General features: G+C 46.5%; 11 protein-coding genes across 11 annotated transcripts; 6 read left to right on the forward strand and 5 right to left on the reverse strand.

Moving 5' to 3' along the window:
- Positions 1-27: 27 nt before the first annotated feature.
- On the forward strand, positions 28-3,320 carry AGABI2DRAFT_222103 (hypothetical protein). Its single transcript, XM_006461303.1, has 7 exons — positions 28-736; positions 790-1,418; positions 1,478-1,750; positions 1,800-1,901; positions 1,958-2,156; positions 2,213-2,456; positions 2,511-3,320. Exons 1-7 carry the CDS (start codon positions 37-39, stop codon positions 3,286-3,288), a joined length of 2,925 nt encoding a protein of 974 aa, XP_006461366.1. The 5' UTR covers positions 28-36; the 3' UTR covers positions 3,289-3,320.
- Positions 3,321-3,919: 599 nt separating this feature from the next.
- Positions 3,920-4,730, forward strand: AGABI2DRAFT_192876 (hypothetical protein). The gene has a single exon (XM_006461304.1). It carries the CDS (start codon positions 4,070-4,072, stop codon positions 4,304-4,306), a length of 237 nt encoding a protein of 78 aa, XP_006461367.1. The 5' UTR covers positions 3,920-4,069; the 3' UTR covers positions 4,307-4,730.
- A 1,022-nt stretch (positions 4,731-5,752) lies between these two features.
- AGABI2DRAFT_136395 (hypothetical protein) lies at positions 5,753-6,139 on the forward strand (the record flags this gene model as incomplete). The annotated part of the gene is made up of 2 exons (XM_006461305.1): positions 5,753-6,010; positions 6,074-6,139. Coding segments are annotated over 2 exons (201 nt in total), but the record flags the coding sequence as incomplete, so codon positions are not given.
- A 196-nt stretch (positions 6,140-6,335) lies between these two features.
- Positions 6,336-7,790, reverse strand: AGABI2DRAFT_118268 (hypothetical protein; the record flags this gene model as incomplete). The annotated part of the gene is made up of 1 exon (XM_006461306.1): positions 6,336-7,790. One exon carries the CDS (start codon positions 7,788-7,790, stop codon positions 6,336-6,338), a length of 1,455 nt encoding a protein of 484 aa, XP_006461369.1.
- A 183-nt stretch (positions 7,791-7,973) lies between these two features.
- AGABI2DRAFT_118269 (hypothetical protein) lies at positions 7,974-9,125 on the forward strand (the record flags this gene model as incomplete). Its single annotated transcript, XM_006461307.1, has 2 exons — positions 7,974-8,762; positions 8,826-9,125. 2 exons carry the CDS (start codon positions 7,974-7,976, stop codon positions 9,123-9,125), a joined length of 1,089 nt encoding a protein of 362 aa, XP_006461370.1.
- Positions 9,126-9,308: 183 nt separating this feature from the next.
- AGABI2DRAFT_222106 (hypothetical protein) lies at positions 9,309-10,740 on the reverse strand (the record flags this gene model as incomplete). Its single annotated transcript, XM_006461308.1, has 6 exons — positions 9,309-9,598; positions 9,651-9,692; positions 9,745-9,989; positions 10,038-10,505; positions 10,557-10,628; positions 10,676-10,740. Coding segments are annotated over 6 exons (1,009 nt in total), but the record flags the coding sequence as incomplete, so codon positions are not given.
- A 199-nt stretch (positions 10,741-10,939) lies between these two features.
- AGABI2DRAFT_185630 (hypothetical protein) lies at positions 10,940-12,789 on the reverse strand (the record flags this gene model as incomplete). Its single annotated transcript, XM_006461309.1, has 8 exons — positions 10,940-11,194; positions 11,250-11,303; positions 11,361-11,457; positions 11,521-11,840; positions 11,894-12,260; positions 12,309-12,372; positions 12,425-12,538; positions 12,598-12,789. The coding sequence occupies 8 exons, from the start codon at positions 12,787-12,789 to the stop codon at positions 11,020-11,022; spliced, it is 1,383 nt and encodes a 460-aa protein (XP_006461372.1). The 3' UTR covers positions 10,940-11,019.
- Positions 12,790-13,550: 761 nt separating this feature from the next.
- On the forward strand, positions 13,551-16,469 carry AGABI2DRAFT_192879 (hypothetical protein). The gene is made up of 13 exons (XM_006461310.1): positions 13,551-13,729; positions 13,796-13,889; positions 13,951-14,056; positions 14,124-14,306; positions 14,368-14,480; positions 14,531-14,775; positions 14,826-14,967; positions 15,021-15,320; positions 15,377-15,439; positions 15,500-15,777; positions 15,835-15,955; positions 16,008-16,047; positions 16,108-16,469. Exons 1-13 carry the CDS (start codon positions 13,618-13,620, stop codon positions 16,255-16,257), a joined length of 1,947 nt encoding a protein of 648 aa, XP_006461373.1. The 5' UTR covers positions 13,551-13,617; the 3' UTR covers positions 16,258-16,469.
- Positions 16,452-18,516, reverse strand: AGABI2DRAFT_118273 (hypothetical protein; the record flags this gene model as incomplete). The annotated part of the gene is made up of 6 exons (XM_006461311.1): positions 16,452-17,127; positions 17,267-17,344; positions 17,407-17,704; positions 17,771-18,027; positions 18,092-18,220; positions 18,281-18,516. The coding sequence occupies 6 exons, from the start codon at positions 18,514-18,516 to the stop codon at positions 16,452-16,454; spliced, it is 1,674 nt and encodes a 557-aa protein (XP_006461374.1).
- A 1,469-nt stretch (positions 18,517-19,985) lies between these two features.
- On the reverse strand, positions 19,986-21,385 carry AGABI2DRAFT_192880 (hypothetical protein). Its single transcript, XM_006461312.1, has 9 exons — positions 21,092-21,385; positions 20,853-21,039; positions 20,771-20,802; positions 20,641-20,725; positions 20,522-20,589; positions 20,451-20,471; positions 20,322-20,397; positions 20,259-20,265; positions 19,986-20,212 (listed from the first exon to the last, which is right to left on the reverse strand). The coding sequence occupies exons 1-9, from the start codon at positions 21,368-21,370 to the stop codon at positions 20,059-20,061; spliced, it is 909 nt and encodes a 302-aa protein (XP_006461375.1). The 5' UTR covers positions 21,371-21,385; the 3' UTR covers positions 19,986-20,058.
- A 2,399-nt stretch (positions 21,386-23,784) lies between these two features.
- Positions 23,785-25,536, forward strand: AGABI2DRAFT_192881 (hypothetical protein). Its single transcript, XM_006461313.1, has 2 exons — positions 23,785-24,204; positions 24,276-25,536. The coding sequence occupies exons 1-2, from the start codon at positions 23,791-23,793 to the stop codon at positions 25,338-25,340; spliced, it is 1,479 nt and encodes a 492-aa protein (XP_006461376.1). The 5' UTR covers positions 23,785-23,790; the 3' UTR covers positions 25,341-25,536.
- The last annotated feature ends 2,102 nt before the right edge of the window (positions 25,537-27,638 follow it).

Below are 27,638 nucleotides of genomic sequence, written 5' to 3' on the forward strand. Positions count from 1 at the left end.
GATTAGCTGTTCTTTACTTTCTACTCTCGCTTGGGGATGCGCCCGTGGACGCTGCTTGGTCTCGTAGTCTTTCTGCTCGTGGAGGACGGGTTTGCGTTCAAAGACCATGATTTCAAGAACTGCTCCCAGTCAGGCTTCTGCAGGCGCGGCCGAGCTCTAGCTGCACGTGCTAAGGAGGCTAAGGATGCCTGGAAGTCTCCCTACTCGCTCGTCGCAGATTCAGTCACCGTGAACCCGGCCGACGCTACCTTCACCGCTCGCGTCAAGTCTTCCTTATACCCCGATATCAAATTCGGCCTCGAGCTGCGTGTTCACCACGATGGTGTCGTCCGAGTCCGCATGGACGAGATTGATGGCCTTCGGAAAAGATATGATCAGGCAGCATCCTGGGCTCTAATTGCCGAGCCAAAAATAAGCGACTCCATTAGATGGACTGCTGGAAAGAAGGACATTCGTGCGGTTTACGGGGCGAAGAAGGAAATCGAAGTTGTAGTTTCGTATGAGCCCCTTCGCGTCGCGCTTATCCGAAACGGCAAGGAGCAGGTCGTTCTTAACGGCCAAGGGCTCTTGCACATGGAACATTTCCGGAACAAAGATGGACAGGAGGGAGGTGACGGTGCTGCCCAGGAAGTGTTGAAGGCTGAAAATCCTCCTCCTAGAGAGTGGTTTGAAGGGGATAAAGAGGATGACTACTGGGAGGAAAAATGGATATCTTGGACGGATACAAAGCCCAAAGGTACATCTTGACGCTCTCTGATTCTGCGCGCTCTCATACTAAATCTATTTTAGGTCCTGAATCGCTTTCTCTCGATATCACATACCCAAATCATGGCACCGTGTACGGAATCCCTCAACATGCTACCCGCCTGGCCTTACCCACTACGACCGGAGAGAATTCTTTCTTCTCCGATCCCTACCGTTTCTACAATGCCGACGTCTTTGAATACCTAGCCTCGTCCCCCGTTTCCATTTACGGTTCTATTCCGGTCATGCACGCTCATTCTGCGGACTCGACCGTCGGTATTTTCAATGCTGTGGCCTCCGAAACTTGGATTGACGTTTCTCATGCGTCCAAGAAATCAACGGAGACCCATTGGATCTCCGAGTCTGGAATTATGGACCTCTTCCTTCTCCCCGGTCCTACTCCAGAAGATATCTTCAAGCAGTATGCCACTTTGACCGGATCTCCTGTACTTCCCGCACAGTGGGCACTGGGTTACCATCAATGTCGATGGAATTACATGACTTCGGATGACATTCGCAGTGTACAGAAGCGTTTCGATGAAGATGATATACCTTTTGATGTCCTATGGTTGGACATTGAATACTCGGAGGACCACAAGTATTTCATCTGGAACAAAAAGAACTTCCCTGACCCTGTGGATATGGTGAACGATGTTGCTGCCCTTGGTCGCAAAGTAAGCGAATTTTTCTAGGCAGCCCCTTCTCTGATGGATATGGCTAATGCATGTAAAAGATGGTCGTCATCATCGACCCCCATCTCAAGCGCACCGAAGAATATCCAGTATACCAGCAGGCTTCCGAGAGGGGTCTCCTCGTCAAAACCAGCAACGGCGAAGGAGAGTATGAAGGCTTGTGTTGGTCGGGTAAGAGCTCTTGGATGGATTTCTTCAATCCTAACGCTTGGGACTGGTGGAAATCGTTGTTCAAGACTCAATCACTTCCTGGCGGCGCTTGGTCCTGGACGGAGAGCACTGAGGATGTCCATATCTGGAACGACATGAATGAGGTTCGTAATGGTATTTGTCAGTGATTTCGCTCTAATGTACCTTCCTTAGCCATCGGTTTTCAATGGTCCGGAAATTACGATGCCCAAGGACTCCATTCATTATGATGGCTGGGAGCACCGCGATGTACATAACCTTAATGGTATGCTCTTTGTGAGTAACCCAATCTACTGTTGTCTCTATGGGAGCTCATGTTTCCGTCATGTTAGTCCAACCATACATGGCAGGCCGTCTACGAGCGCTCTGATCCACCCAAACGTCCTTTCGTCCTCACGCGTTCCTACTACGCCGGCTCTCAACGTTTCGGTGCTCTTTGGACCGGCGATAACTTGGGAACTTGGGAACACATGGCTGTCGGAATCAAGATGACGTTGTCCAACAGTATCGCGGGTATGGGTTTTGTCGGATGTAAGCGTCCCCCCCCCAAAAGCCTTAGGAATATACTCAAAAATTTATTTCGACAGCTGACGTTGGCGGTTTCTTTGGTAATCCCGAACCGGAAATGCTTGTTCGTTGGTACCAAGTTGGTGCTTTTGCACCCTTCTTCCGCGCGCATGCCCATATCGATGCTAAGCGCCGTGAACCTTACTTGCTTGAAGAGCCGTACAAGTCGTACGTGCGCGACATCCTTCGCTTGAGGTACAGCCTCCTGCCGGTCTGGTACACTCAATTCCGTGAAACGACTGTCACCGGTATGCCTATCATGAGGTAAGTTATGTTCTAAATAATGGTGTTCCTATCTGACGCATGCACCTTTCAAAGGCCTCATTATGTTGTGTTCCCCAAGGACAAGAACGGTTTCGATTTGGACGATCAATATTTCATTGGTTCTTCCGGCATTCTCGTCAGACCTGTCACCGAGAAAGGCGCTACAGAAGCCTCCGTTTACCTTCCTGCCGAGAATCAACCTTACTATGACTATTTTAATCTCAATATCTTCCGTTCCACCACCAAGGGCAAAACCATCACTGTCCCCGCAGCTCTTGACCAAATTCCCGTATTCATTCGAGGAGGATCTATTATTCCTACACGTGAACGACCTCGTCGCGCATCCACAGCTATGAAGCTTGATCCCTTTACTCTTCGTATTGGATTAAGCAAAGATGGGATGGCTCGTGGGGAGCTTTACTTAGATGATGGTGAATCGTATGATCATCAAAAGGGACAACTCATTTGGAGAGAATTTAATGCGGACAAGACATCGGGAAAGAAAGTCAAGAAACCACTTTTGAGGATTTCGAGTCGGGATATGGCTTCACATGAACCTGAAGCTGCAGTGGATGGCGTATCATTGAAGACGTATACTTCTGAGAATCCGTTTGCGCAGAGTATAAGTGATGTGAGGGTTGAGAGGATTGTTGTGGCGGGATTGAATAAGAAACCGAAGAGCGTGAAGGTGGATGGGGATGATGGGGAATTGATTTGGGAATGGATTGATGGTGTTTCTGCGGGTGATAAGAAGGAAGGGGAGAGTAGTGTTTTGATTGTGAGGGATCCGAAGGTGTTGATTGTGAAGGATTGGAGTATTGTTATTGAATAGACGGTTGACTTCATTAATCATTGATCATTAAGTATCTAAATAAAGTATTACCAACGTTTTGATTTTCTATCATCAGCTCCCCCCGAATTTTGAGGTAGTAGTAACATGAATATGAAGATTAGAATGGGTGATATATACAACTTTTAGGGGGGTATGAAACTATGAGACAAAAGTGGTGGCTAGCACAGATAGATATCTGATGCGAAGACAGATGATACGAGAGTTACTCAAATTTAACAGTTGTCGATGACTCAGACAGCATACAGAACACACATAACAAACATATAACGGATAGAAGAAAAAGTTCCCAGAGAAAAATTGATAAAAAGAAAATGTAGAAAAGAACGTAAAAAGTAAGTTGGGGATGGATGACAATTAACTGCTGGTCCTGTGCGGAGAGGAGAAAGAAGAAAGAGAATAAAAGGGCACAGGCGCATTGAAGTTTTTTGAACTTCGAAGACAAGAAAAGTGGGTTTGAGAAGAGGTTACTACTACTACTACTAGATCGTCCGGTAATTGTGATGATTGAAAAAGTGTTTTGCGGTGAGAACGTCATATGTTACACAAAAATGGAATGAAAAAGAGAACACTGGAAATGCCATCAAGAAAAAAAAACAAAAAAAGAAACCGGAAAAAAAAATCTGCCCATAAGAGAGACGAGGAAATCATGTACCATTGGGACGATAAACCCAATGTGCCCTTCCGAGGGACAAACTCGAGAAGCGTAGGCGACTAACCAGTCGAACCAGTAGAAGCATTCACAACACCCCCATTTACGCCCATGCTATTCCTCATCACCTGCATCTGTTGCATGATCCTCAAATGCATCAACGTTGAATACTGCAGTGTCTGCACTGGTACTGGCACCGGTACCGAAGCTCGCATTCCTACTCCAGGATTCCCCACTGCCACAGTCACAGGTAATGTAGGTACAGAAATGGGGGCAGTCATGGATATCCCTGACATCGACACAGGATATCCGAGGAGAGTGTATGGCACAGCTGAGTTCGTGTTTTGATAGTATCCAACAGGATAATGGGTGGGAGGGGAACACGTTTGAGAGTAGGACTGATTCCGACTGTGAGTTCTGGAATCACGTCGACTGCGGCTGTAGGATGATACATAGGTATGGGTCGTTTGAGGAGAATTAGTTTGGTGGAAGGGAGTAGCCGACAACAATTCTGTGTGAGAGGAATACGAATCACGCGAGTGAGTCGAGCGGCTCTCGTGATGTGGCTTTGAATTACTGATGCTCCTTCCATGAACTTGAAGGGTTTCGGTATTTCGGACCTCTATTGATTCGGGAGATTCGACGAAACTCTCAGTTTCGTAGGAGACTGGCGACATCGTAACGTCTGGCGAACGAGCTGCTGACAAACTCGCAGTGGTAGCACTACTTGAAGTTAGCGAATCCGTCCTTCTCCTGAGAGTCATGAGCAACTCTTTCGACCTCGACCTCTTCGTTTCCGGGTCCACAGAAGTAGTCACAGGAGGTATGGTCCAACCCTCCGCACCATCGCTCCAACCAACAACGCCGACAGCATTATTAACCTGAAGATCTTCCTCAGTGAGTGGGGGCGTAGTCGGACAGACGGTTGACCCATCTAAAGCGGCCAATCGAGATTTATTGAATTGGCTGAGATTACCCACGCTGAAGTCTGGGCTGGTACCCTGAGTTCGAGTTCCAGGTGTTGTCCACGCGCCTTCCTGATGACACAAGGAACGCAATTGATCGACAATGGCGCGCGTTCGCGAGAGCCGAACCGGGCGCCGGCGTTGATTGGCTGATTCGATGAGACGATGAGGTAAAAAGTCGTTGGATAGCTGGTCAGTACTCTCCATAGAGCTGCTGTCACTGCTACTCGTGCGAGAACGTGAAGGAAGGTTGTTGACGTGTTCTTGATAAACTTTAGATGGAAATGTGTTGTGGAGTGACGGGAATGAAAATGAATTCAAAGGGTCATGGAAATCGGTGGATGAGCTGCTGGAAGTTGCGGAAGGCGTTGTCGAAGGTGATCCTAAAGGCACGAAAGATGATGCTGAAGGATTAAGTCGGAAAGGTTGGGGAGCCGGAGACTGAGAAAAGTAGTCGACGTCGGTATGGGGTAATGCAGGTTGATCCTTTGAGGCTGCATGCTTGACCTTTGGTTTTGCCTTTGCCTCTTTCAACAGATCCTGCAGAAATGCTCCATCAAAGAGGTCCCTCACAAACTCGTCCCATCGCTCCTTTCCCGATTTGATATCCGTCTCCGACACGCGAATCGGAAATTGTTGGTCTAATTCAACGCTTGTAGCCGAGTGGTCAATTCCAATAGCCATCTCATAAGACTTGATTGCATCGATGGCACTCTGCACTCCAATCAATTGTTCGTTTAAACCGCCATCATTTTCCTCCTCAGCAATCCGACATTTCGCCGAAGACGGTGGCCACTCGTGTTCGCTCAGGACAGTGATTTTTTTTGAATCTATATCTCGCAAATTTTGCTCCTGCCCGTTGATTGGCGGCAAGTAGTAACAAGGAGGTTTTATACGGGCTGGCCCAGGAATTTGTTCTTCCAGCTTATATGACCACGAAGCTGAATATATGGGAGTTCGCCACCAGTCCGCAGGAACTATATGCCAGTCACCATCCACTGCGGGCGCCAGCTCAGCCTGAGACCCGTCCTGCTGAGAGACCATCAAAGATCGAGTCAAATAGAAGACAGATCCGCCTGCTAGCAAGCTGATGTTTTTGACAGAAAAGAGTGCATTAGTTTAGTGAATGATATGCGAAAAGAAAGCTCACGAAAGGACCTTCTTGCCGAAAGGACAAAGTGGATGGGAGAAAAGACTAGAAGAAGACGAACATGTGGTGAGGGCCTGCCCGGTGCTGGCCCATCCACAATCCAACAACTCCCAGGTCACGGGACACTGCATCACTGGCGGAGTACAAGAACAAAAATCCAATCAACAGGCTTTCATTTGATTATAGAGGACCTTGTCTTTACCGTAAAGCCGCGTACAGGGATAAATAATACACACACAACACAGCTCGACTGCGAGTTAATTTATCTAGGCAACCAGTCAACTGGTTCCGAACACTCCCATAGTTCCACTTTATGACCCTTCTCAGCCATCTTTCTCAATTCCTCTTGAATCTCAAGCCTCCAATCCGCCTTATGACACGAAAGTTCCAATCGAAAGGAGCTCTCCGGCAATGACCCTGGCAATTGTGGACGGCTGCGTCGGAAGATTTTCAATACGTCCTCCTGGTCGAGATCTTCGGCATCACTGTCCAAATAGATTGATTGGAGTTCTGGTAACACTGGTATTTCTCGATTCTCGAAAATGCGCATCTCAGATGCCAACGTGCGGAAGACATCATCTCTGAAAGAGATATCGCAGTCCTGAAGAATGAGGTGCTTGACACTAGAGAGGGTCAAAAAGTGGGAGAACCCCTCTTTGATCATGCCCCTATCAAGTTGTACCGTCGCCAACGTCGAGGGGAGGTGCTTGAAGAAAGTGGAAAGAGCGTTAGATGGTCCATCACCATCAAAGATACCTAAACAATACAAGACAAGGGTCTGTAGAGCGGGCATACGGGTGTATTGGAGCATTGCACGGTACGCTGCAGTGTTTTGATACGCTGGCCACTCAAAGAGCTCCAGGTAGGGTAAGATGAAAGGGGAGCTCGGAAGCTGCACTTCATCAATCCTAAAATCAACGGCATCTCTGAGTCTGAACTCGATCAAGTTGGTGCATTTCTTGAGCAACTCCAGGGAGACGTCAGCATAGATGTCGGAAAGATGCAAAACCTGGATCTTTGACCAAGACAGGGAAACGTGACATGTAAAGCTGCTCAGGGCCAAATGAGTGCATGGACTGTCAACAGAGAGCAGCTCGTCTCGAACACTTGTATCCTCAAGACATAGATACTCGAGGTGAATAAAACGGGGAATATGTTGATTTAACCAATTACGTGAGGCACTGCGCACATGGAGCGTGCGAATGCGAGCAGCGTGCTCTAGCACAATAGAGTCAAGGATGGCTGACTGGTCCAGGTACGAAGCTGATCGGCCGCTAAAGCTAGCAGAGACGGGGAGATTTCCAGAACGAGCAAACACCCTTTGCATGAGACGCAGGTCCCTGCTATCTGCGATATATGATGCCCAAAGAGACGGCATTGACGAAACAACATTGTGCCACCGCGTTGAGACTGCGCTGAGCACGCCGATGATGTGGGGATACGTGACCTCTGGAGGATCAAGGCACCCATCCAGACCATACCGATCCAAAAAGTCAAGAGGTGGACACGCAAACTTGAAAATGAGTGCAAGGATTTCGTTGGGTAGTGAATATATGGGAGATCGGATTTCATTCTTCTTCTTACGAAGTTTCGATCGTTCAGTGAACAGCCTTGATATGAGATCTTCTACACGTTCGATCTCCGCATCGATGTCTTTCTCCTGCGTAAATATGGATGAAGTCCTGGGTTTTGGTTGCAAGCAGTAGGGACACGTCATGTCGAAGGGATTGAATATATGTGTATACCAATGTCAACGTGACTAAGGCTTGAAGTTGGCTGACAGTTATGTTGTCGCAATGTTTTAAGCGAAGAACGTTGATCGCGTTGACCAATTAATCAGCCGTGAGAAAATGATACAAATCTAAGTATATCGAGACTTCTGCGCGTCTTTTGACCTCAGATGGCGACTTCGTTCAATGACCTGCCCCAAGAGCTCTGTAATGATATCGTCCGGTTCTTCAAATACGACCGCAAATCTCTTGTCCAACTTTGTCTCGCCTCCATACGCTTCGTCGACGAAGCGCAATCATATCTCTATGCCCAGTTGACCCGCAATACGATGCCTTTAAACTCTGTCAGGTCTTCAAAATTGCTTTCAACGCTCACCGTTCATAATCCTTCCCTCGCAAAATATGTCAAGACTTTCTGCTACGATATACGGCTACTTAAACATGATCCCGTATATAAAGTTCTTCGTCGTGCGCTCTGCCTCATGGTCAACATCACCTGGCTCGAAATAAACACCAAAATTCCTCATAGCCCACAAGGCTTCTTCCATGGTTGTACTTTTCAACTCAAGCATTTCCGTTGCCAATTCGCCTCTTCGGATAGAACGGCAATTTACAAAATGCTTTCCAGGCAACGCTCTCTTCAATCTGTTTATATCGATAATTTCGATGGAGATTTCCCTTCCAAATGCTGTCGCAAAATCAAACGTTTAATTGTTGAAGATTGGCGCAATGTCGTGCAAATTCTACCCGGACGTTCGATTTTTGCCCTGGAGTTACTTCAAGTCGAACCTTTTTTCGATTCAATACCTCCCTCCATCACGACCCAACTGGGAAATCTCACTCACTTAACTTTTAAAACCAAAACTCCTTATGATTTTCTTGAAACTGTGGCCCCTTACCTCACCCGCTTGACAATGCTTAGGATCATAGGAAGGGATGACGAAACTCCAAGTGGCATGGTGCGCTATCTGCCTTGTGCGACTATATGCTGTAGCTAATGTCAATGGTTAACATATGCTCAGAGCATTGGCGAAGACCCGGTAATTCTCTACAAACTTTCAAACCTCAGGATTTTCATTTGGTCCCTGGAAATCGATTACGATCTTAATTCTGGATTGACAGAAGCCGATGAGCTATATCAGTTGTTCCGGGACCTGGTTAAGGTATGGTTTCAGGGGATGCCAAAACTCGAGGCAGTTTACACCCTAGATCGTGGTTCTTGGCACACTGGGTTTCCCTATTTCCATTGGACCAAAAGCCTGAGTTCGAAGAGGGTAGAAGCCAAAGTTGCACTGGGAAGGAAATCGTTGTATACGAGGTGACTGGCTTATCGTGATTTGTGGTCGTGATGGATTAGAATGGGATTGTCGGGTCTGATAACCCAAGTAGTCGAAATACTTTACGAGCAATGCACTTGTATCGTGTCATATCAAATGACTTTCTTGCGAGAGCTGCCGGTGAAGGTGTGTAGGAGAACGGAATCTCAAAAGAATCACGTGTAGCCGCAGGTAGCAGGGGTTGCCTCAGCATTAACATTAATGTCAATATATCTTTATGATAGGTGTCGAATCGATTGCAACATGTCAAGAGGTGGGCATGAAATTACACCCCGTAGGCGCAAGCTGATTTCATTCGCTGACACCACGGAGAAGATGAATATATGAACCGTAAATCGACGTCATTTTTTCCGTCCTTTCCTAGAAACAGTCGCACCGCCCGCTCCATTTCTGAGGCAAACATTGCAATACCATTTCTCGGGAACCGGTTGTTTCAAGCCAACGCAGCTAAGATGGAACTATACACCCGCATTAGATACGGATCAATCGCAAATGTAAGAAAAGACAAACCCATTCGTAGGGACATCCATTCTCATTATCGCAAGCCACCATCTACCGGACGGGTCAGTACTCCTTCCAATAACGACAGTAAACGCTCACTCACGTCTCCGTAGCTTTGCTTTTGGCAGAAACAGTATAACCGCTCGTCCTCGGCATCGTCATCAGCGTCTATGTCATCGTCTCCTCCAGCTTCCGGTTCTGATTCTTCGACAGGGACAACTTGTCGAAGCCGCGATCTTGCATGCGTCGTCTGTGATATCACGGCAGCAGACGGCGACGCCGAGCGGTGTTTGGTAGGAGAAGGCACTGGAGTAATCTTGATGGACGCGGAATTGGTGATACGACGTTCTGAAAAGAGTTTAGCACAGTGGCGCGTGATAGCGAAAAGAATCTCACTCTTGTTCGCAGTACCACCACTGGTAGCAGCTACAGCGCCAGGACCAGGAGTTGCTGAACCTTGCCTCGATTCCGATGGATTAACCAATGCGTTTCTTAAACTTTCGCTTATTTGCTGGGCAGGATTACGGCCACTCGGACCAAAATCGACGCCAAAACCCACTGCAGAACCCGCTTTACCCAAAGCAGAAATCGGGTCAAGGACTTCGCCCTGAAGATGCTTGACCTTCATAATGTCAGCATCCAAACGTGCGCGTGTTCGTGTAATGAGATCAATGAGGCGTTGAGCAAGAAGACATTTCTCGTCAGAAAGTTCTTGTATTTCAATGTAGGATTCTTGAATCTTTGCGGGTATACCGACACTCTTGGGTGAAGGTGCTCGTTGAGAAGGGTCTGGAGTCGAGGAAGAGGATTTTATCGAATGTCGAACATAGCGAGCTGAATCTCGATCAATATCCTGTTGAAGCTCTTCATTCAGATACTAAGTCTCCGCTATGTCGAAAAAATAACTATAATCACCTTGCACCCTGGCTTCCTTCAGCCTGATTTCTTGAAGCAGATGATTGGCTTCATGAGGTAGATTGTCAAGGCCTAGGACTATCTCAGTAAAGCGAAAGAGAGTACAAGGTATTACATACTGTATATGAACTCAGAGGCTATGGTTGCTGCCTCTTCAAAGTTTTGGCCGTTGACTGCACTCATGGTGGTTAAGACTTAAGCTGTGGTTTACGGCGAGAGGATTACATCAGATTGTATCACATGATGAACGCAACATCTATAAATAGAACGAGCGACGGTTTCGTCCCAATATCTTCTTTCCTCTTGTTTTCGTATATCTTTATCTCGATCATTCTAACTCTTCATAGTCTGAAAGGCAGAAAGTATACTGGTTATGGATATCATACATAAACCAGGTAGCCGTTTAATATTAATCTTGGGCACGCCAGCGGTTTCTGTCCGCATTTTCCATTTATACTGCCCTTTACAGCTCAAGAATGCGATTAACCTTATCGAAAAACTCTCTATCCTCTTTTGAAGCTTCAGACGAACCGCCGAATTTCTCAAAACCAAGCATAAGTTTCCCTTGAACAGATTTGACGTCTTCGATTGAGCCTCTACCCACGCACTTGGATTCGCCTTCACCTCCAGGGAAATCACTAGAAAAACTATCAGTTCCGATTGCATGACGATGGTTTATGATTGAACCCTTACGGAGCAGGAAGACCAGAAATAAAGTTGTCGCGCTGGTCGCGAAGGTAATGAGCACTAATATCCGGCATTGAGTTCTGCTTCTCTCTGAGCATGAGATGAACGCAGGCTTACTTGTTGAGTGTCAAAGGAATGGCGGGGATATAAAGGACAGATGAGTCACCGAGTCCCCGGTGTTGTCCTTCGACGGCATGGACGACATCGCAGTGCCCTAATAAATGAAATTATAATATGTAACTCTCCACGCTATCGATAAAACAAAAAGGATACCGACAATAAACTTGGTCGCCAGGTTCGATTTTCGGAATAGAAACCATAGTTTGATCAAGCTTCAAATGAGGGTGGGATTTTGTATTAAGCTCTTGAGTCTTGCCAATACGACTACCAGGGAAATTAGAACGATCGAGATCAAGTTCCCAATTGTCGAATTTGAGAGAATCAGAATTTGGATTTTTAGGACGAAAGAAAGGACGCAGGATGATGTAGGCAGAGGCAACGCTCAAGTTGGGTAAAACTTGAAGAGTGCCTTCGTTGGGTCCGGTAAATGAAAGAGAAGTCCAGCCTTGCCATGGTCGGAAGATCGAACATGCATTTCTGCAAGTAAATTTAAGGAAAGTTATCTGAGCTATGAGAGATCAAGGGCGTACGAAGTATGATAGATATCATTCTGAACAGTGATTCTTGGTGTTGCATTAAACGGATCATGTTGCTTCCAATGGTTTCCACCCTTCAGTATATTTCCAAAAACACTCCGGAAACCAGGGTCTTCCCAACGTTCCACAGAACCACCATCAATATGTGGCCCAAGCGTAAAGGCGGTATCTCCTGGCTGACGGATCCTCAGACGGTCATAGTATGATACCGGTACATCTAACTTGATTTGATCTGGTTTGGATGTATGCCATAATGAAAGTAGAAATTTTTGAGTGTTAATCAGCCCTTCATGAGTTCGTGCTTGAGTTTGTGCGATAGAGTTATACATTTCATACACTTGGATATTGCCCTCGGGGAAGCCTAAAATGAATTGAGTATTACAACAGACAACTTGTGGTAGAAGCTTACCTTTGATACGACTTGAATTAGCCGCTGCATAATCTCTGACTTGTTGCTTCCATGCGAGTGCCTCCTGAAGGCGATTTCAAGCAGCCGTTGCGCACAAAAGCCAACCAAAGGCTTACGTCTTTGGGTACGGCGCCAGTAACAATGACGGTCCCCACCCGCTTTAGATGATCAATCTGGGCTTGACTGACCTTACCAGACTTCACTTCATCATAACTGAGTTTGGTAATGAGCTGCGAGAATGAATAGACGCCGATGGCAATAATGGTCCCACACTGTACAATGTACTTACCGAGTTCCCTTTCTCCTTGATTTCGCTCACAGTACCTTCAAGCCCGCTCAGGACCTGCCTCCAACTTTCAACAAGCTCATCTTTGAAGATGTCTCTTTTCAGCTCTGTGAATTGATCTTGTAAAGCGATGCTCTCCTCTCCTGGACTGAGAGTCGTGAAAATTGAGGAGATGGAGCCTTCTTCCTTGGGCATGCGCCTTTGAGAAACCGTTGTTGCCAGGCGGCGGGAAATTGTTGTTGAAATATTAGAAACACATCTGCCGACTCGAGAGACTAGTAGAGGATACATGATGGTAGAGATACCTCAGGGCAAGGGTCCTCGCTCGTTAGGCTTCAGGGTCATGATATATATGAGAGTCGCTTGGGATTCGTTTTCTCCGGAAGGCAAGACGGTGCGGCCTTAGGAAATCGATTTCTCCGCTTCTTGTTTCACACCACATGTCGTACTGTGATCATGATCGAAGAATTCAAGTGTCCAAATGTTCCGTAGGTAACAGAAGCGGAAATTGATGGGCGGATCAGAGGCCTTCTCCTAAGCGACGGATCGGGTGCGGACTGGTGCGGATTGTCCAGCAATTGACCTTGCAGTAACATGAATAGAAAAGGCCGCTTGACATATCAGCTCTTTGGACGGATCTTCGGCCATCCTGATCCTAAATTATTGCCAGGGAATATCCGGAAGCTGGTAGAGCATGGGACTGATGGAGCACTTATTTATGTTTGCAACAGGAGCGGATGTGTCTAACGGACTACTGCCAGCTCTTCTGGTAAGAGAGTATTCGGGGATATCTACCATACAACCAGTCGTACTTCGTGATGGCTGGCTCGTAGTAGGATGAACTCTGCGAAGAACTTTGAAGTGCTCGTTTGCCGAGTTCCCGAAATAGCACACGCGATCGTGGAAAAGCTGTGGGTTTATTTTCGATTTTCGTCCTGGATATATCTACCAGGCATGGCGTCCACTCCCCCCCACCGCAGCTTCTCCTCTGCCCACAGCCTCGCAAACTCGACCAGCTCCCTCATGGGCATCGACGCTGAAGCCACAGTGCCCGCCGAAGAACGAACTGCTCTGTTGGATAGGGCTGCTGACCAGAGAACAGAGTATACTAGCGGTGCAGCCACGCCCAGCACCTGTACGTTTTTTCAACTTGCGGAACTACTCCTGGCTTTCGTTTCAATACTCACCAGACATCTGTCAGTCTACAATGCCGGGAAAGACCCCTCTGTCCTTTCAAAGCGTCTCAAGTATTATATACCCTCGTTGGCGTGGATCCCCAAGTATTCTGTCAGTTTGTACGTGCTTTCGCGTCGTGCAACGTTGTTTCCATCAGGGCTAAAATCGCTCACCGACCAGGATTGGAGGCGATGTCCTAGCTGGCCTGACGGTGGCTTCGGTGCTTATACCACAGTCCGTCAGTTATGCAACCTCCCTCGCCAAAATCAGCCCGGTTACTGGCTTGGTACGTTCTTCCGTAGCGGCTGATTTGATACCAGCGCCATTTCTCATAGTCTATTTTTTTCTCCTAGATTTCAGCTTCTGTCCCAGGTATCATATATGCGTTCCTCGGTACCTCGAGGCAGCTGAATGTGGCACCAGAGGCAGCAACAAGTCTCTTGGTGGGCCAAGCTGTGGCTGATATTTTGCATGATCACACTGGAGATGATGTGGCAACGCTGGGCCTCATCATTTCCACCGCTATAACTCTACAAGTGAGTCGCCCCAGCTCCCCTGTTCAAGGAAAAGGCCCAGTTGATTATGTACTTCATCAAGGCTGGCCTGATTGAATTTCTTCTTGGATTCTTTCGATTAGGATTTATCGATGTCGTTCTCAGTCGAGCATTGCTTCGTGGCTTCATCACTGCTGTGGCTGTTGTCATCATGGTGTACGTTTGTTCTTGGATTTTCTTTCCATTATCATGCTTATGTTATCCAGGGAACAACTTATACCCATGTTCGGTTTAACCCATCTATCACATGAGCTTGATCTTGAAACGACCTTGGACAAGATCATCTTTCTATGTCAATATGCCTGGTCAAATTACCACCCGCTATCGACCGTCGTAAGTTTCGGGGCATTATTTACCCTGATTGCCATCCGCTCTGCAAAAAACCAGCTCAAAAAATACTGGTTTATTTATCGTATTCCCGAAGTGCTCCTTGTTGTCATTGCATCCACAGGTATGGTCTCATATTTCTATCATCTAGCAGAAATTAACTTTGTTTACCAGTACTTTCTGCCCATTATCAGTGGGATGAAGACGGCTTGGACATTCTTGGCTCTGTGAAAGTCACGACCGGCAGCTCTTTCTTTGTATCTCCCTTCACTACAAAAACCCTGAAATATGCCCATAGCACGACATCTACTGCTTTGTAAGTCCATATCTTACCTCCTCCAGTGCACCCCTTTCACAAGATATTTGCAGCATTATTTCGATTGTAGGCTTCCTTGACAGTATTGTTGCCGCGAAGCAGAATGCCGCCCATTTTGGGTACTCAATAAGCCCGAATCGTGAGTTGGTAGCCCTGGGAGCTGCTAATGTTGGAGCGTCGTTTATTCCTGGAACGCTTCCTGCCTTCGGATCTATCACGCGCTCACGCATTAATGGCGATGTTGGCGGTCGAACGCAAATGGCCTCACTCGTTTGTTCCGCAGTCGTGTTGCTGGCAACGTTTGTTTTTCTCCCTTGGATGTACTATCTTCCCAAATGTGTTCTTGCTGTTGTGTGAGTGTTTAGAATGGGTGTATGGCGATGCAGAAGTGTTAACATAGCTATTTTAGGATCACCCTGATCATCTTCTCCCTTCTTGCAGAGACGCCCCATGACGTTGTTTACTATTGGAGGTCAGTAACGTGTGCAAGTATCGAGCAGCTATGAATTTCTGACGCGACGGTGAAAACTAGAATGGGTGCATGGATCGATCTTGGCCTCATGTTCCTCACGTTCGTTTGCTCCATCGTCTACAATGTCGAAGTCGGAATTGTCGTCAGTTTGATCATCTCTCTGCTCCTCTTGGTTCATCGGTCTTCGAAGACCCGGATGACAATTTTGGGACGTGTTCATGGGACGGACAGATGGAGGCCTGTGAATGAAGATCCTGAAGCGGAGGAGGATGTTCCTGGAGTTCTCGTCATTCGCATTCGGGAGAACCTGGATTTCGCTAACACGGCCCAACTTAAAGGTGGGTCGCACTTCCTGTGGCCTAACATAAGAGGATAGAACTAAGCAAGTGCTATAGAACGTCTGCGCCGCTTGGAGCTGTATGGTCCGATTAAAACACATCCATCAGAAGCACCTATGAGGCAAGAGACGACCGTTATTGTCTTCCACATGGCTGATGTTGACAAATGTGACGCTTCGTGAGTTTTTATAGCCGATCATTTGGTTTTCATTCGCTCACGGACAACGTAGTGCCATGCAGATCTTCTACGAACTACTTGAAGAGTACAAGGTACGTTATTTATCACTCAAAAGAATGACGAATCACGACATCTCATCATTCTTGAAACAGGTCAGAGGAGTCGACCTGTTCATTACACACCTCAAAAACAAGCCGCAGCGACAATTCATGCAGGCTGGTATTTGGGACCTGCTTGGTGCTGATGCTTTCCGGCAGACTGTTGCTGATGCTATATCCATCGTGGAAGCTTCCAACCAGTAAGAAACTCCTTTGTTCTGGAGTACTAGATGTTTTGTTTTGTTGTCTTTTGGCTATCTCATGTTCCGGACGATTTCTTGTTCATTTTCGCGACTGGTTGGGATGGAATAGCACTTTGTCACTATGCATTCTCTCTACATCTACTTCATCTGTATTATTATACCATATGCCCTCATTCATACCCTATTAGTATAGAATCAAGTTGTTTGCCACGCAATTGCTCGTAAAGGGGATCCATCTACTCCTTCCAACTTGAGAGGTAATAAGCTTATATGGACATTTTGAAGGCCGATCAAGGACTTTAGATTTGTGATATTTTCCACTATGACTCCTCCAGCACCAAGGAAGACTTGATGAAACTTGAACCCATTCTCTCCTTCTCCTTCCAATACAGTTTCATCTGGATTCAGCGTGTCAACCGCTACTGCACGTATACCACGTTCAATCAATCCTTTGGCAACGTCTTCCATCAAATAAGGATGATCGAAATATTCTTGGGTCCCCCATCTTTCGTACCATCCCGTACATATTACCACAATCACTCCAGGTTTCAAATCCTTTTCATCACACTGTTTGATAATATCATTCCAAACGATTCTTTGTCTCGGTTTGACAATGTGTTTGGAGAGATCGATGAGAATTACGGGACCAATGAGTTGATCGAGGGGTATTTGATCGATGGTGAGTGAGTTGGGAATGAAATGGGAGGGTGCGTCGATGTGAGTGCCGGTATGAGAACCGAGAGAGATGTGATGGATTTGGTAGTTGTCGGTTTGGATTGTGGTTAGGGGTTTGGAAGTGTATGGGGGATCTCCTGGGTAGATTGAGATATGGGAATTGAGGGTGTGGGTGAGGTCGTAGAATTTGGTAGTACTAGGCATTAGTTAACGAAGGGATTGCCGGCTTCGGGCGGAGATGATGTTCTCCGAGCTCAATTTGGGGCACCTCTATGTTTATCTCATGGTACATTAAACATACTCTTTCATCTTATTGTTAATTTGAAGCTACATACGCTGCGGCTCTACCGACGATATGTACAGCATCCTCATCCTTCATATCGATCCCGAAATAATCACGAATCGCCCTAATCCTATCCAATTCCGTCTCCAAATTACGCAATATTTCCTTATTAGCACCAGATGATTTCCATACTTCTTTCCCAAAAAGTATGATATACGATACATAGGACGTTCGCATTTCTCCAATTGGAGGGTCTCTTCATTATCTATGGTGAATAGTTTGAGGCAGAGGATGCTGTTCCAGAAAGGGGTTGTTGGGTCTGGGCGATTGCATATACCGAAGGAGCCGAAGATGATGTCGGTTTGAGAGAATTCGTCTTCGGTGAAGGAGAATTGGAGGCGCCAGGTTCCATCGGTGGATTCGTGTTTCTTGTGCCATATTTCCAAATTCCATTGCTCTCCCGCTGTAGACTCGAGATCCTGAGAATCCGCTATGAACAAATAGTAGTTAACGAAAACTGGATAGTCTGATACTTTTCATGTCTAGGTAAACTCACAAAGACTAGAATCTGGACGGGGACTACGGGTGAGACGATGGCGTTCTGTTTCTGATAACCCGAAAATGACATTATCGGGATGGTTGGATAATAGAAGGGGACGCGTGATGCAAGATGAACCAAAACCAACATCTACGACATAGGTTTCATTACTGTCGGAGAAGGGTTGGACAAGAATGACGATGTGTGTAAGTGCGTGGTAGCAATATGGGCTTCCAGCTGGTGCTGAGTTAACTCGTGCAGCAGCCGTGTACGCTCTGATAAAGCAACAAATATATATTCTACATAAGACTTTGACGAAAGAGCAATTTCGAAACCCACCTGAATCCTAGACCACGCAACATCTCTAGCATTAGACCATTCTGCCCAAAGCAGTATGATCCTTTCCGTTCATTCACGAAACGGTCATAGATTGCTTCATGGCTCACATCCATTTGATGATCCGCAGAGCTTTCGAAGTACAATTTATCAGCAGGCAGGTAAAGTCATCTCAAAGATCAAACAGCGTACTAATGCATAGATATATTCTCAAACGGAAATGAAAGCATATGCAATCTCATAACACGGGAGAGGCTGTAAATGTTGATAGGAAATTGTCCAGATGATATGGCCTCTGCGTTGTAATGGGGTTCATAGTCGATAGTCGAAAGATAGAGTGCTATTCGGTCTGCCGAATACTTTGAAGGGACGTTTTTTATCCAGAGTCCACCGTCAAGAGTTCCGCAGGAAGGATAAGGAAGCCCCATGTTCGACGAGTTTATGGAATGGGAAGGTTTAAGCTGTGGGACGAACCTTTATATATCATGGTATGATTCTGACACGGACCGCTGGGTGCCTCTCCAATTTCCGGACAGCTTCGTAAGCGTAACATAGATGGCGTCAAATAAAAATAATGTTCAGTTAGTCCCGAGTGCAGCAGTAAGTCCGATGTACTTACTTCCCTAGAATAGCAACACATTGAGTAGATTCTGATTTTCCACGACAATGTTCAATAAAGGGCTCAGACGCTCTACTGATCATGACTTCTGGATGCTTAAATATACCGCCAGTGGCAATTACATAACTCGCGATAGCTTTCGGCGTGTTGCGGATGGCCTGGGCGCTAAACGTCGCCTCTTTTTCCATGCTCCGTTCAGCAACCTTCATCCCACTAAACTGGGATTGGGAAGATGCGCCGCCCGGCTAGTCAAACCCTAGATGCTGATCCAAGAATTACAGTACTACAAGCGCCGGAGTCCTATCAAGTTTAAATTCTAATCTGTGAATTGAAGAACTAGTCCGTGATTTATGCTGCGGGAGAGCATCGGGTCGTGTTATTAGGTAGGCTCAACGAGTTCGAGGTTGAAAAATCCCGCTTGAGGATCGGGCTTCAAGCTTCATCTTCCGATGATAGGGTTGAATACTGAGGTGCTCCAATAACGAGGATGAACGGATGATACGATATTGAGTATCGAGCGTCCATATCAAAGGTTAAACTTTCTACTTCCTTTTTGGGTCCTTTCCCCCTATTCTATTCTTATCATATTTTCCCCATTCCTGGCCAGCCCCGAGGCTTACTTATAAGTTAGCGAGAACCTTAAAACGTACCCCTCAGTGATCAACAACCTACGTTATCTATTTGATGCCTTGGGCAAGACGAACATCTTCATTCCTACTCATGTCCAATCCAGAAAGGACTGGTTGCACCCTCGCCTCAAGATTTAGGAAAGCTATGGATTGTCACGCCGCGCTAGTCCTTGACGCGAAGTAGCAAATGTCCATCCACCGCTATTCGAATTTCCCGAAGGTCTTGATGGAACCAACAGTATCAGCTTCTTCCGACTGCTTGGCGCGACGTAGCAGACGAAATTGGTGCTCAGAACAAACCAACAGGATGTGCTGTATGCGACGATTAGATTTGCTCGGTTTGTCAACTCCTTCATCATTGCGGACAAGGCAGGCCTAGGCCATCTTCCTATCTTAACTACAGCTCACCAGAATTATAGAACGTCGACGAGTGCGCTGGGATTATCAAAATTTGCTCAGTCGCTCCGTCGCAACAGGTTGGACGTCTTGGTATATGATTCTACTTGAATCGCATCCACTGGCCGAACTTAATGGTCTTCTAATGGTGGATTTGAACCGGTATAAGCTAGTAGGGATCAATAGCTTATCTGTCCACCGTATTGGTTCTTCGTATACAACTTGATCTTTTCAATCCCGAGTCCAGACCATAGCCTAGGTACCTATAATATTGGTCGGTGACCGAGAAAATTTCCCTCAGCGCATTTAAGTAAGTCCAAGTAAATCTAGTTATCATAATCGTAGAAACCCTTGCCATTCTTACGTCCGTACCACTGCGCGTCCACCATGCGCTCCAAGAGCACACTTGGGCGATACTTAGAATCGCCCGTTCCCTCGTAAAGGGTTTTTTGGATAGCGAGGCATGTGTCCAGGCCGATACTGAAAAAGAATTAATCAAATTATAGTCAAGGTTGATTATACTTACAAGTCAGCTGTACATTTGGAGAGGTGAGCCCGAGTTGCTTTTTACAAGAGAATATGCACTTACCGAGTTGCAGTGGGCCCATTGGATGATTCATACCGAGCTTCAGAGTAGTGTCGATATCCTCTCGTGTGGCAATACCCTACAAAAATTCTTTTGGTACGGATTTATCATCGTCACTTAAAGGAAGTGTACCTTCTCAAGATGCATGATCGCCTATTTCGGTCATGAACAACAAGCCAAGGTAGTATGATTCAAGGCCGTACCTCGTTGATGAAAGGCATCAGTAAAGCGTTCGAAACAAAGCCGGGAACATCCTTGGAGGTAGTGACCTCTAGATTAATGTCAGAGCTTTATCGAAACTATTCGAGCGAAATATCCATACGTTTTCCACACGCAATGGCAAAGGCACGCGAACGATTCAAGGTGTCCTCGGAAGTTTGAAGAGCGGGAATGAGTTCCACTAGTTTCTAAACTTCCTCAACATTGACCTAGATGGTGATAATGATTCGTACCATTACAGGAACTGGATTGAAGAAGTGTAGTCCTTGAATGCAAGTGAATTCCCATTCAAAGTTCATAAGTATCAACGCTCACCCACGACACGACCAGCGATCGTTTGGCCTTCCTTACTAGCCGTACTTAGACCCTCCGGAATTGCTGCCGCGGCGATTTTGGTGATACTGATAGAACTAGTGTTCGTAGCAAGAATTGCTTCAGGCTTCAGCTCAGCCGCGAAGGACGCAAATATCTTTTGCTTAAGCGGAAGAGATTCAGAGACAGCCTGGAATCATAGTCAGTAATGAAGTTTCTTGAAAGTGTCCACTCGCACACACCTCAACAACCATGTCGACGTCGCGTAGGCCCTTCAAGTCATCGACAACAGCAATGCGATCCCTTGCATCCTTTGCATCATCAGACGTTAATCTTCCCTTTGACACATCTTTCGCTAGCAGCTTGTCAACCAAAGAAAGTCCCTTTTTGACTTGTTCCGGAGACCGGTCATGAATTAGCACCGGTACTTTTGCGCGGAGAGCTGAGACAAGGGCAATCCCGGTTCCCATCTGGCCAGCGCCGAGAACACCTAGCGTTCGGATCCCATGTGCAAGCGACATAGTATGAGTTTAGAGGATGGAAGAGAATTAATTCGAAGAATTTGACATATTCGTTGCATCACGGAACAACAAACATGCACAAATTTAGTAAATGCTTCTCCGACTTTTTATCTTTCCAGGCCTCACTAGTCAACGTTTCAACCACAAAAGGAGGCTGTGATAGTACCTGTGATCAAACGACAGATCCGTAGCATTCTCTCGCGTACTAGGGTGGGTGTGTTGGACAGATGGAGGAGCCAAAAGTATTCAAAACCAACAACATACTGTATCAAAGGTTCAGGGCTATAAATAAATCCTCCTTTTCTCGAGTCACTACAGAACGGAATTTTACACCAGGCCGAGCAGAGAAACGAACCCGGACACATATTCAACGTTCCACACCTGTTTACAAATTCTCATACTTTCCGACTCAGTCAGTTATAGCCAAACAGACGCACTACTGATAAATAGGAAAAGGAATAACGGGGGTCCCCAGTCGGCCTTGACGGCGCTAATCGGAGTCGAATCGGAAAATCGGACGATTGGACGATTGGACGCCAAGTTGTGATGCAAACTGCGGCATCAGCGATGACCATGCCCGAAGACGCGCTTTCGCAGCAACGCTTTGTTCGCGAATATCGAAAAGTTTGCTTTCACCGAGGATATGTATACTGTGAAAATGCAAGGCAAATGGCTATGGTATGAAAGAAAGCGGGCTGATATTCTGCCTGAGTATAACAAAGTATGAGCGAAGCGTCAGGCGAACAGATTTAGTCTGTTTGCCTAGCATCGGGCAGGTTCATGAGCGCGTTCATATGAACGTGAACATGAACTCATATTTTCATCGGGTATTTCCGGTTTATGAACGGTACATCACAAGGCGAACTCGCGAAGATGTTCTGTGACTGTAACACTAGTACAGTGTACGATGACTACTAGGTTGCCCGGTGAGCTATCGACTTTGTCGTCCACACACACTCTCACCTACGTCGTAAAGAAAAGCCTTGCATCACTTCTCTACCTATTGAAATCATATGGCAAATTTTCATGCAATTGGACTACCCAAGCCTGCTTGCAATCAAACAAGTGCGTCCTCTTTCTAGCTCTCGTATTGTAAGCGCAATACCGTTTGTTTCGACAAGTAGATTTGCAAAGTTTTTCATTCAATTACGAAAACCCGCCAATTTTGGCATGATTATGTTAAGAGGCTCTGTGATGACTATGAAATGACTCCTCCCAAAGAAGAAATCGAAGAGTATAATGAAGTGGAGCTGGAACGATGGGCCTTGCAATGATATCGTGCTCTAGATGTATATGCAGCGATCAAAAGATCACGCCTCGATAAGTGGATAGTGGGACTCCAATCACTTCGTCAGCAAATTATACGTATCAGGCCAACAATACCATGCATCCCAGTCTACTTGGACAACTCGAGAGATACACAATTATGCACCAAACCGATCTTCTTCCTACAGTCGTTGAACTTGGCCACGTTGACCATCACACTATTTACCCCGACATGGGTGAATTTGAAGTTGAATTTTATGCCTCGCTGTCTAGATATTCGACCGATGATAATAGTCGACGGATTGTCAATCATCAACGAGATCTTACAGTTGACCACCATGCACCCACACGTCTATCGAAGAAGGATGTGTATTACCGCGGTGGTTGATTGGGTTTGATGAAGATACAGGGCGTTCGTTGTGTGTTCAGGGGGGTGATGAATTGGCTGTCAAAGTTGATATGACTTAGGATATATATCTGAGTACCATTCCAATACTCAACGGTATTCTGCCTTACTTATGAAAAGCTTGCGCAAATGGTATGAATCCCCGCATCACCTTTTTGTTCCGCCATAACCCCACAAATATATTCGGTCCTCGGATCTAAACTAAGCGACCCCTAATATATTGAGTTATTTATAACCGCCTTAACATGGCACCATTAGCACATTTAGCCGGCTCGGAGCCTTCGGTATTCAAGCGGAAGGATATGATTATAGTCGATTTGCGTGTACTGCTAGTGTTTGGATAGTCTACTGGGACGGAAATAATACGTGCTTAAGCCCCGTGTGCTGTGGAGCATATGACCTGGACCAAGAAGGATATTTTGGGAACCCGTGGGCCGTGGCGGAGCGGGGTAAGTGTTGGGGTAAGTCACCGTCGTAATAAGTGTAACTACGTATTGTTAGTAATTTCTTGTTGAGAATGCGAAGCACAACTGCAAAAGCAGTGGGATTCCTACTAGACAAAATGGCGACGAGAGCCGTATCTGAGCGCTGACCTTGCGCTGAGCACTGAGCAGCAATTCACGGTGGGGGAAAGGCGGCTCGGAGGACGGGCAGGGACAAGCAGGGGCAAGCAGGAACCAAACAAGGGACAACAGCGTGGACGCGTTATCTAGCGTGACGGAGAGCTTGAGCTGGTCAGCGGAGAACCATGACTCGCATTATCGTCTCTCTCCTCGCTGTCTCCGCTGCCCTCGCCTCCCCCCTCTCCACCGCTCACAACGACTTTTCTTCCCGTTCTTCTCTTTCATTGGCCCCTCTCGTTGACGAGTTCCACCCGCACGGCACCGTCAACAACTCATACATCGTCATCTTCAAAAATGATGTTCCCTTTGATCTCATTGCGAACCACATGAGCTTCCTTCATGATGCTCATGCAGAGGACCCCCTCGTTGATGACTTTGCTGGCGTTCGACAGGTCTATGACGGCCACCTCAACGGTTATGCCGGTCGCTTCACTCGCAATGTTGTTGACAGGCTTCGCACCATGCCTGAGGTTGCCTACATCGAGAAGGACCAGATTGTGCATACTACAGAACATGTGACACAGACGGGCGCTCCTTGGGTAAGTTACAGCTCCTCCGCAGCTTTGAGTTTCCACTGACGTGGCGATTCTATCTCCATTTGATAATATAGGGTTTGGCTCGCGTAAGCCACCGTCCCGAGCTCACTTTCTCTACGTTCACAAAGTATGTGTACGATTCACAAGCTGGACAGGGCGTCGACGCGTATGTCATTGATACTGGTATCAATGTTCAACATGAGGAGTTTGAGGGACGTGCTACCTGGGGAAAGACTGTTCCTCAGGACGAGGATGAGGATGGAAATGGTCATGGTACTCATTGTGCTGGCACCATCGCTTCTCGCAAGTATGGTATTGCAAAGCACGCCAACGTTATTGCCGTAAAGGTTCTCGGTTCCAATGGAAGCGGAACTATGTCGGATGTCGTCAGCGGAGTCGTCTGGGCGGCTCGCGAGGCAAAAGCCAAAGCTGTCGCTGCTGCCAAAGAGTTTGCTGCCACCGGTAAGACCAAGCACAAAGGCTCTGTTGCTAACATGAGTCTTGGTGGTGGCAAATCTCCGGCCCTTGATGATGCTGTTAACGGTGCCGTTGATACCGGTCTTCACTTTGCAGTCGCTGCAGGTAATGAAAACCGTGATGCCTGCTCGTCCTCTCCCGCCTCTGCCGAGAAAGCTATCACCGTTGGTGCCTCCACGCTTGGAGATGCTCGTGCCTATTTCTCCAACTACGGTCCCTGTGTCGACGTCTTCGGCCCCGGTCTCAACATCAAATCCACTTACAAGGGCGGTCGCTCTGCTACCGCTATCCTTTCTGGTACTTCCATGGCTTCTCCCCACACCGCTGGCGTTTTGGCATATTTACTCTCCATCTATCCCTCCAAGGAATTTAACCCCATTTTCGAAAAGGACGAGCTCGTTTCGATAACCTCCCCTGTTTCCCAGACCTCCTTCAGTGGAATCTACGCAATTACCCATGCCGCCTTGCCCCAATGGATCAGTTCTTTCCTCCCGGCTCCCGAGTTTGTTGACTTCATTACCCCCATTCCGGGCCACCCTCCGACATTGACACCCACTCAATTGAAGAAGGCACTGATTGCACTCTCAACGCCTGATATGTTGGATGACTTGCCAGCAAATACGGTGAACTTACTCCTCTTCAACAATGCTACTCACTCCTAAGTATCTGAAGCGGGGGATCTTTTGAGAGCGTTTGTTGTTGGCAATTACACTCTCGTTGCTTCGTTTCCTTGTATCATAGTTGGCATTACTTATACTTTTTTTTGTTTTTGAGTATAATTACGTTTGTCTCTCTAGAGGAACAAATCGGTCAACCCTTAAATTTTGATAAGACCTGAGGTTTATTTGTGACGTTGTCAAGTGGCTCTTTACCGAGCCGAGTACTATCCGTAAGAAGAGACACGAGATGATATGTCGACAAATATAAAGTGCATGATAGACGCATATATGACTTCGAAGTTAGGCACCGAACGAACAAACTTCGCAGACAAACATATATCTCCTGCTAGAAATGATTCAGAGACCCAGATGTCCCCCGCAAGCAAAAACACCATCGAAGATATCCAGAGAATCAAAAGCGACTCCAATAACACTGCAGTGAATTCTTTTACTGCACCATCCACGGCACAATTACAGGATTGGAAAGTTTTGGGGGGAAAAGTGACTTCGAAGTTCGGACTGCCGAATGGCTCATTTCCGGGTTCGCTTCCTGACATGATATCAAAGAGATATTGGCAATTGGCCGAGTCAGAGAAGACCACTGCACCGTTGAACAGTTGGACCCTGACGTCGGGTTGTGACCGGGCCCGCCGGGCTCTCTAGGGAACGGGGCATGCCACTCCTGCTCATGTCTTTGACCCAGATTTCTGGCACTCCACCATCATTCACCTTCCGCCGGTGGGTTCATTAAAATCTGTTCGAGATCAGGTCGTAGAGCGGCAACGTTTGAACCTGAAATCCTAACTTCATTTAGGCACTCATCATAATGTATGAGTCATAACTCATCCGGAGTACCTGCAGGTACTTGCCAATTAAACTCAACTCCTGAATCATAGCGGGATCGGCTTTCGTGGGGGGATTGCCGCATGGTGATTTTCCGGAATGGGGGATATTACAAGTTGAAGTATGAAACGAGGTCATTGATACTAATTGGGTTTACCGGTGATCAATTCACTAATAAGTACTAAGTTCGAAACGTTGATTTGAGAAAAGAAACAAAACAAGGGTTTAACCCGCTGGGTCGAGAAATTTTGATTAATGGCTATCGGATCATCTGCCAGGTATTCTGAGGCTAACTTTTGAATGATGAAGATCGTTATGATGATAGTTAATATTGTTGGTTTTCCCTCTCGGAGGTAGATATGTGATTTTGAAGATCTTGAAACTCCAGCGACTGAGTCGGAACTTTTTGTTGATGAAGTGAATAGTAGTAGCCTGAGCATACTATGTAGGTCGGCCAACGAGGCCGCAAAAGGAAGGAAAAGAGAATGCATTTGAACTTCAATGTACCACAGCAAAAGTACATTGATAGCAGCTTTCTTAGAACTATCTCCGAGCATGTGCATCTTAAACTTCTTGATACCGAACACTCGAGGAATGATTCTGAACACAGAAGCCATCTTGATCCGAAATTTCTGCCCTCTTTTTTTCGGCCAGATTGGGTGATCTAAGATTACGGAGGGGAAGGGACTATCAATGTCCATAACTTTCTCCTCGCAATTAAAGAATCACTCTGCTGTGTGTCCGGAGGTGATGTCCTACTTTTTCATATTCGTCAGATAAAACTAGTAGTTTTGTTCATTTGTATGGGGCAACTTGATCGATGAGCCTTGATAGCTTGATGCACCCGACTGAGCGGATTATTTTTAGAAGGTGTTTGCACTAAAGGCAAAAAAAGCTGAAGTTTGGAATGACCCACTAGGAACCAGGCATGAGCCATTAATATGACCTGGTAAGGACAAGCCTTCACGGGATCAAACCAGGGCCATTGGCCTATTAGACTATTACCATCGACCGAGATCCAACGAGGCCTTGGAATGGAAGTGCCCCCAGAATACTATCAGAAGTCGTGCCTTTTCTGGAACAGCCTTAATCTGGAATGAAACTCGCGTAAATGCCGGATACTCAGTGAGAGAAAGAAGAAGAGCTCAGATGCAAGAACTTTTTTCGAGCATGAACCTTTCTCTGTTCGTGTCCGGAGATATGCATTATGATACGGTAACTTTCTTGTCTATGATTTCGCGGAAAAATATCAAATGATATCACTCTAGACATCTACCCTTATGGTCTTGAATTTTTTTCCTAACATTCTAGCTATCGGCAGTAATAGGTGAGCTTTACACGAATGGGCAGTCTGAAAGAGAGCAGCAAGGGTCCACTATGCTCTTGAGAATTGCTATGGCGTCTCCGAGTCCAACGTATAGCACTCGACCCTGAAACCGGCGAAAAGAAAACTTTTTA

This window comes from Agaricus bisporus (genome assembly GCF_000300575.1).
Source record: "Agaricus bisporus var. bisporus H97 unplaced genomic scaffold AGABI2scaffold_5, whole genome shotgun sequence".
Taxonomy (NCBI): domain Eukaryota; kingdom Fungi; phylum Basidiomycota; class Agaricomycetes; order Agaricales; family Agaricaceae; genus Agaricus; species Agaricus bisporus.

Coding starts and splice junctions, on each gene's coding strand:
- AGABI2DRAFT_192876 (XM_006461304.1), top strand. CDS start 4,070: ATGCTATTCCTCATCACCTGCATCTGTTGCATGATCCTCAAATGCATC.
- AGABI2DRAFT_192881 (XM_006461313.1), top strand. CDS start 23,791: ATGACTCGCATTATCGTCTCTCTCCTCGCTGTCTCCGCTGCCCTCGCC. Junction 24,205..24,275: donor CACAGACGGGCGCTCCTTGG/GTAAGTTACAGC, acceptor TTGATAATATAG/GGTTTGGCTCGCGTAAGCCA.
- AGABI2DRAFT_192879 (XM_006461310.1), top strand. CDS start 13,618: ATGGGCATCGACGCTGAAGCCACAGTGCCCGCCGAAGAACGAACTGCT. Junction 13,730..13,795: donor TGCAGCCACGCCCAGCACCT/GTACGTTTTTTC, acceptor GACATCTGTCAG/TCTACAATGCCGGGAAAGAC. Junction 15,778..15,834: donor TAACACGGCCCAACTTAAAG/GTGGGTCGCACT, acceptor CAAGTGCTATAG/AACGTCTGCGCCGCTTGGAG.
- AGABI2DRAFT_192880 (XM_006461312.1), bottom strand. CDS start 21,370: ATGTCGCTTGCACATGGGATCCGAACGCTAGGTGTTCTCGGCGCTGGC. Junction 20,803..20,852: donor GATCGCTGGTCGTGTCGTGG/GTGAGCGTTGAT, acceptor CTTGCATTCAAG/GACTACACTTCTTCAATCCA. Junction 20,590..20,640: donor TGCCATTGCGTGTGGAAAAC/GTATGGATATTT, acceptor ACATTAATCTAG/AGGTCACTACCTCCAAGGAT.
- AGABI2DRAFT_222103 (XM_006461303.1), top strand. CDS start 37: ATGCGCCCGTGGACGCTGCTTGGTCTCGTAGTCTTTCTGCTCGTGGAG. Junction 1,902..1,957: donor ACCTTAATGGTATGCTCTTT/GTGAGTAACCCA, acceptor CCGTCATGTTAG/TCCAACCATACATGGCAGGC. Junction 2,457..2,510: donor ACCGGTATGCCTATCATGAG/GTAAGTTATGTT, acceptor CACCTTTCAAAG/GCCTCATTATGTTGTGTTCC.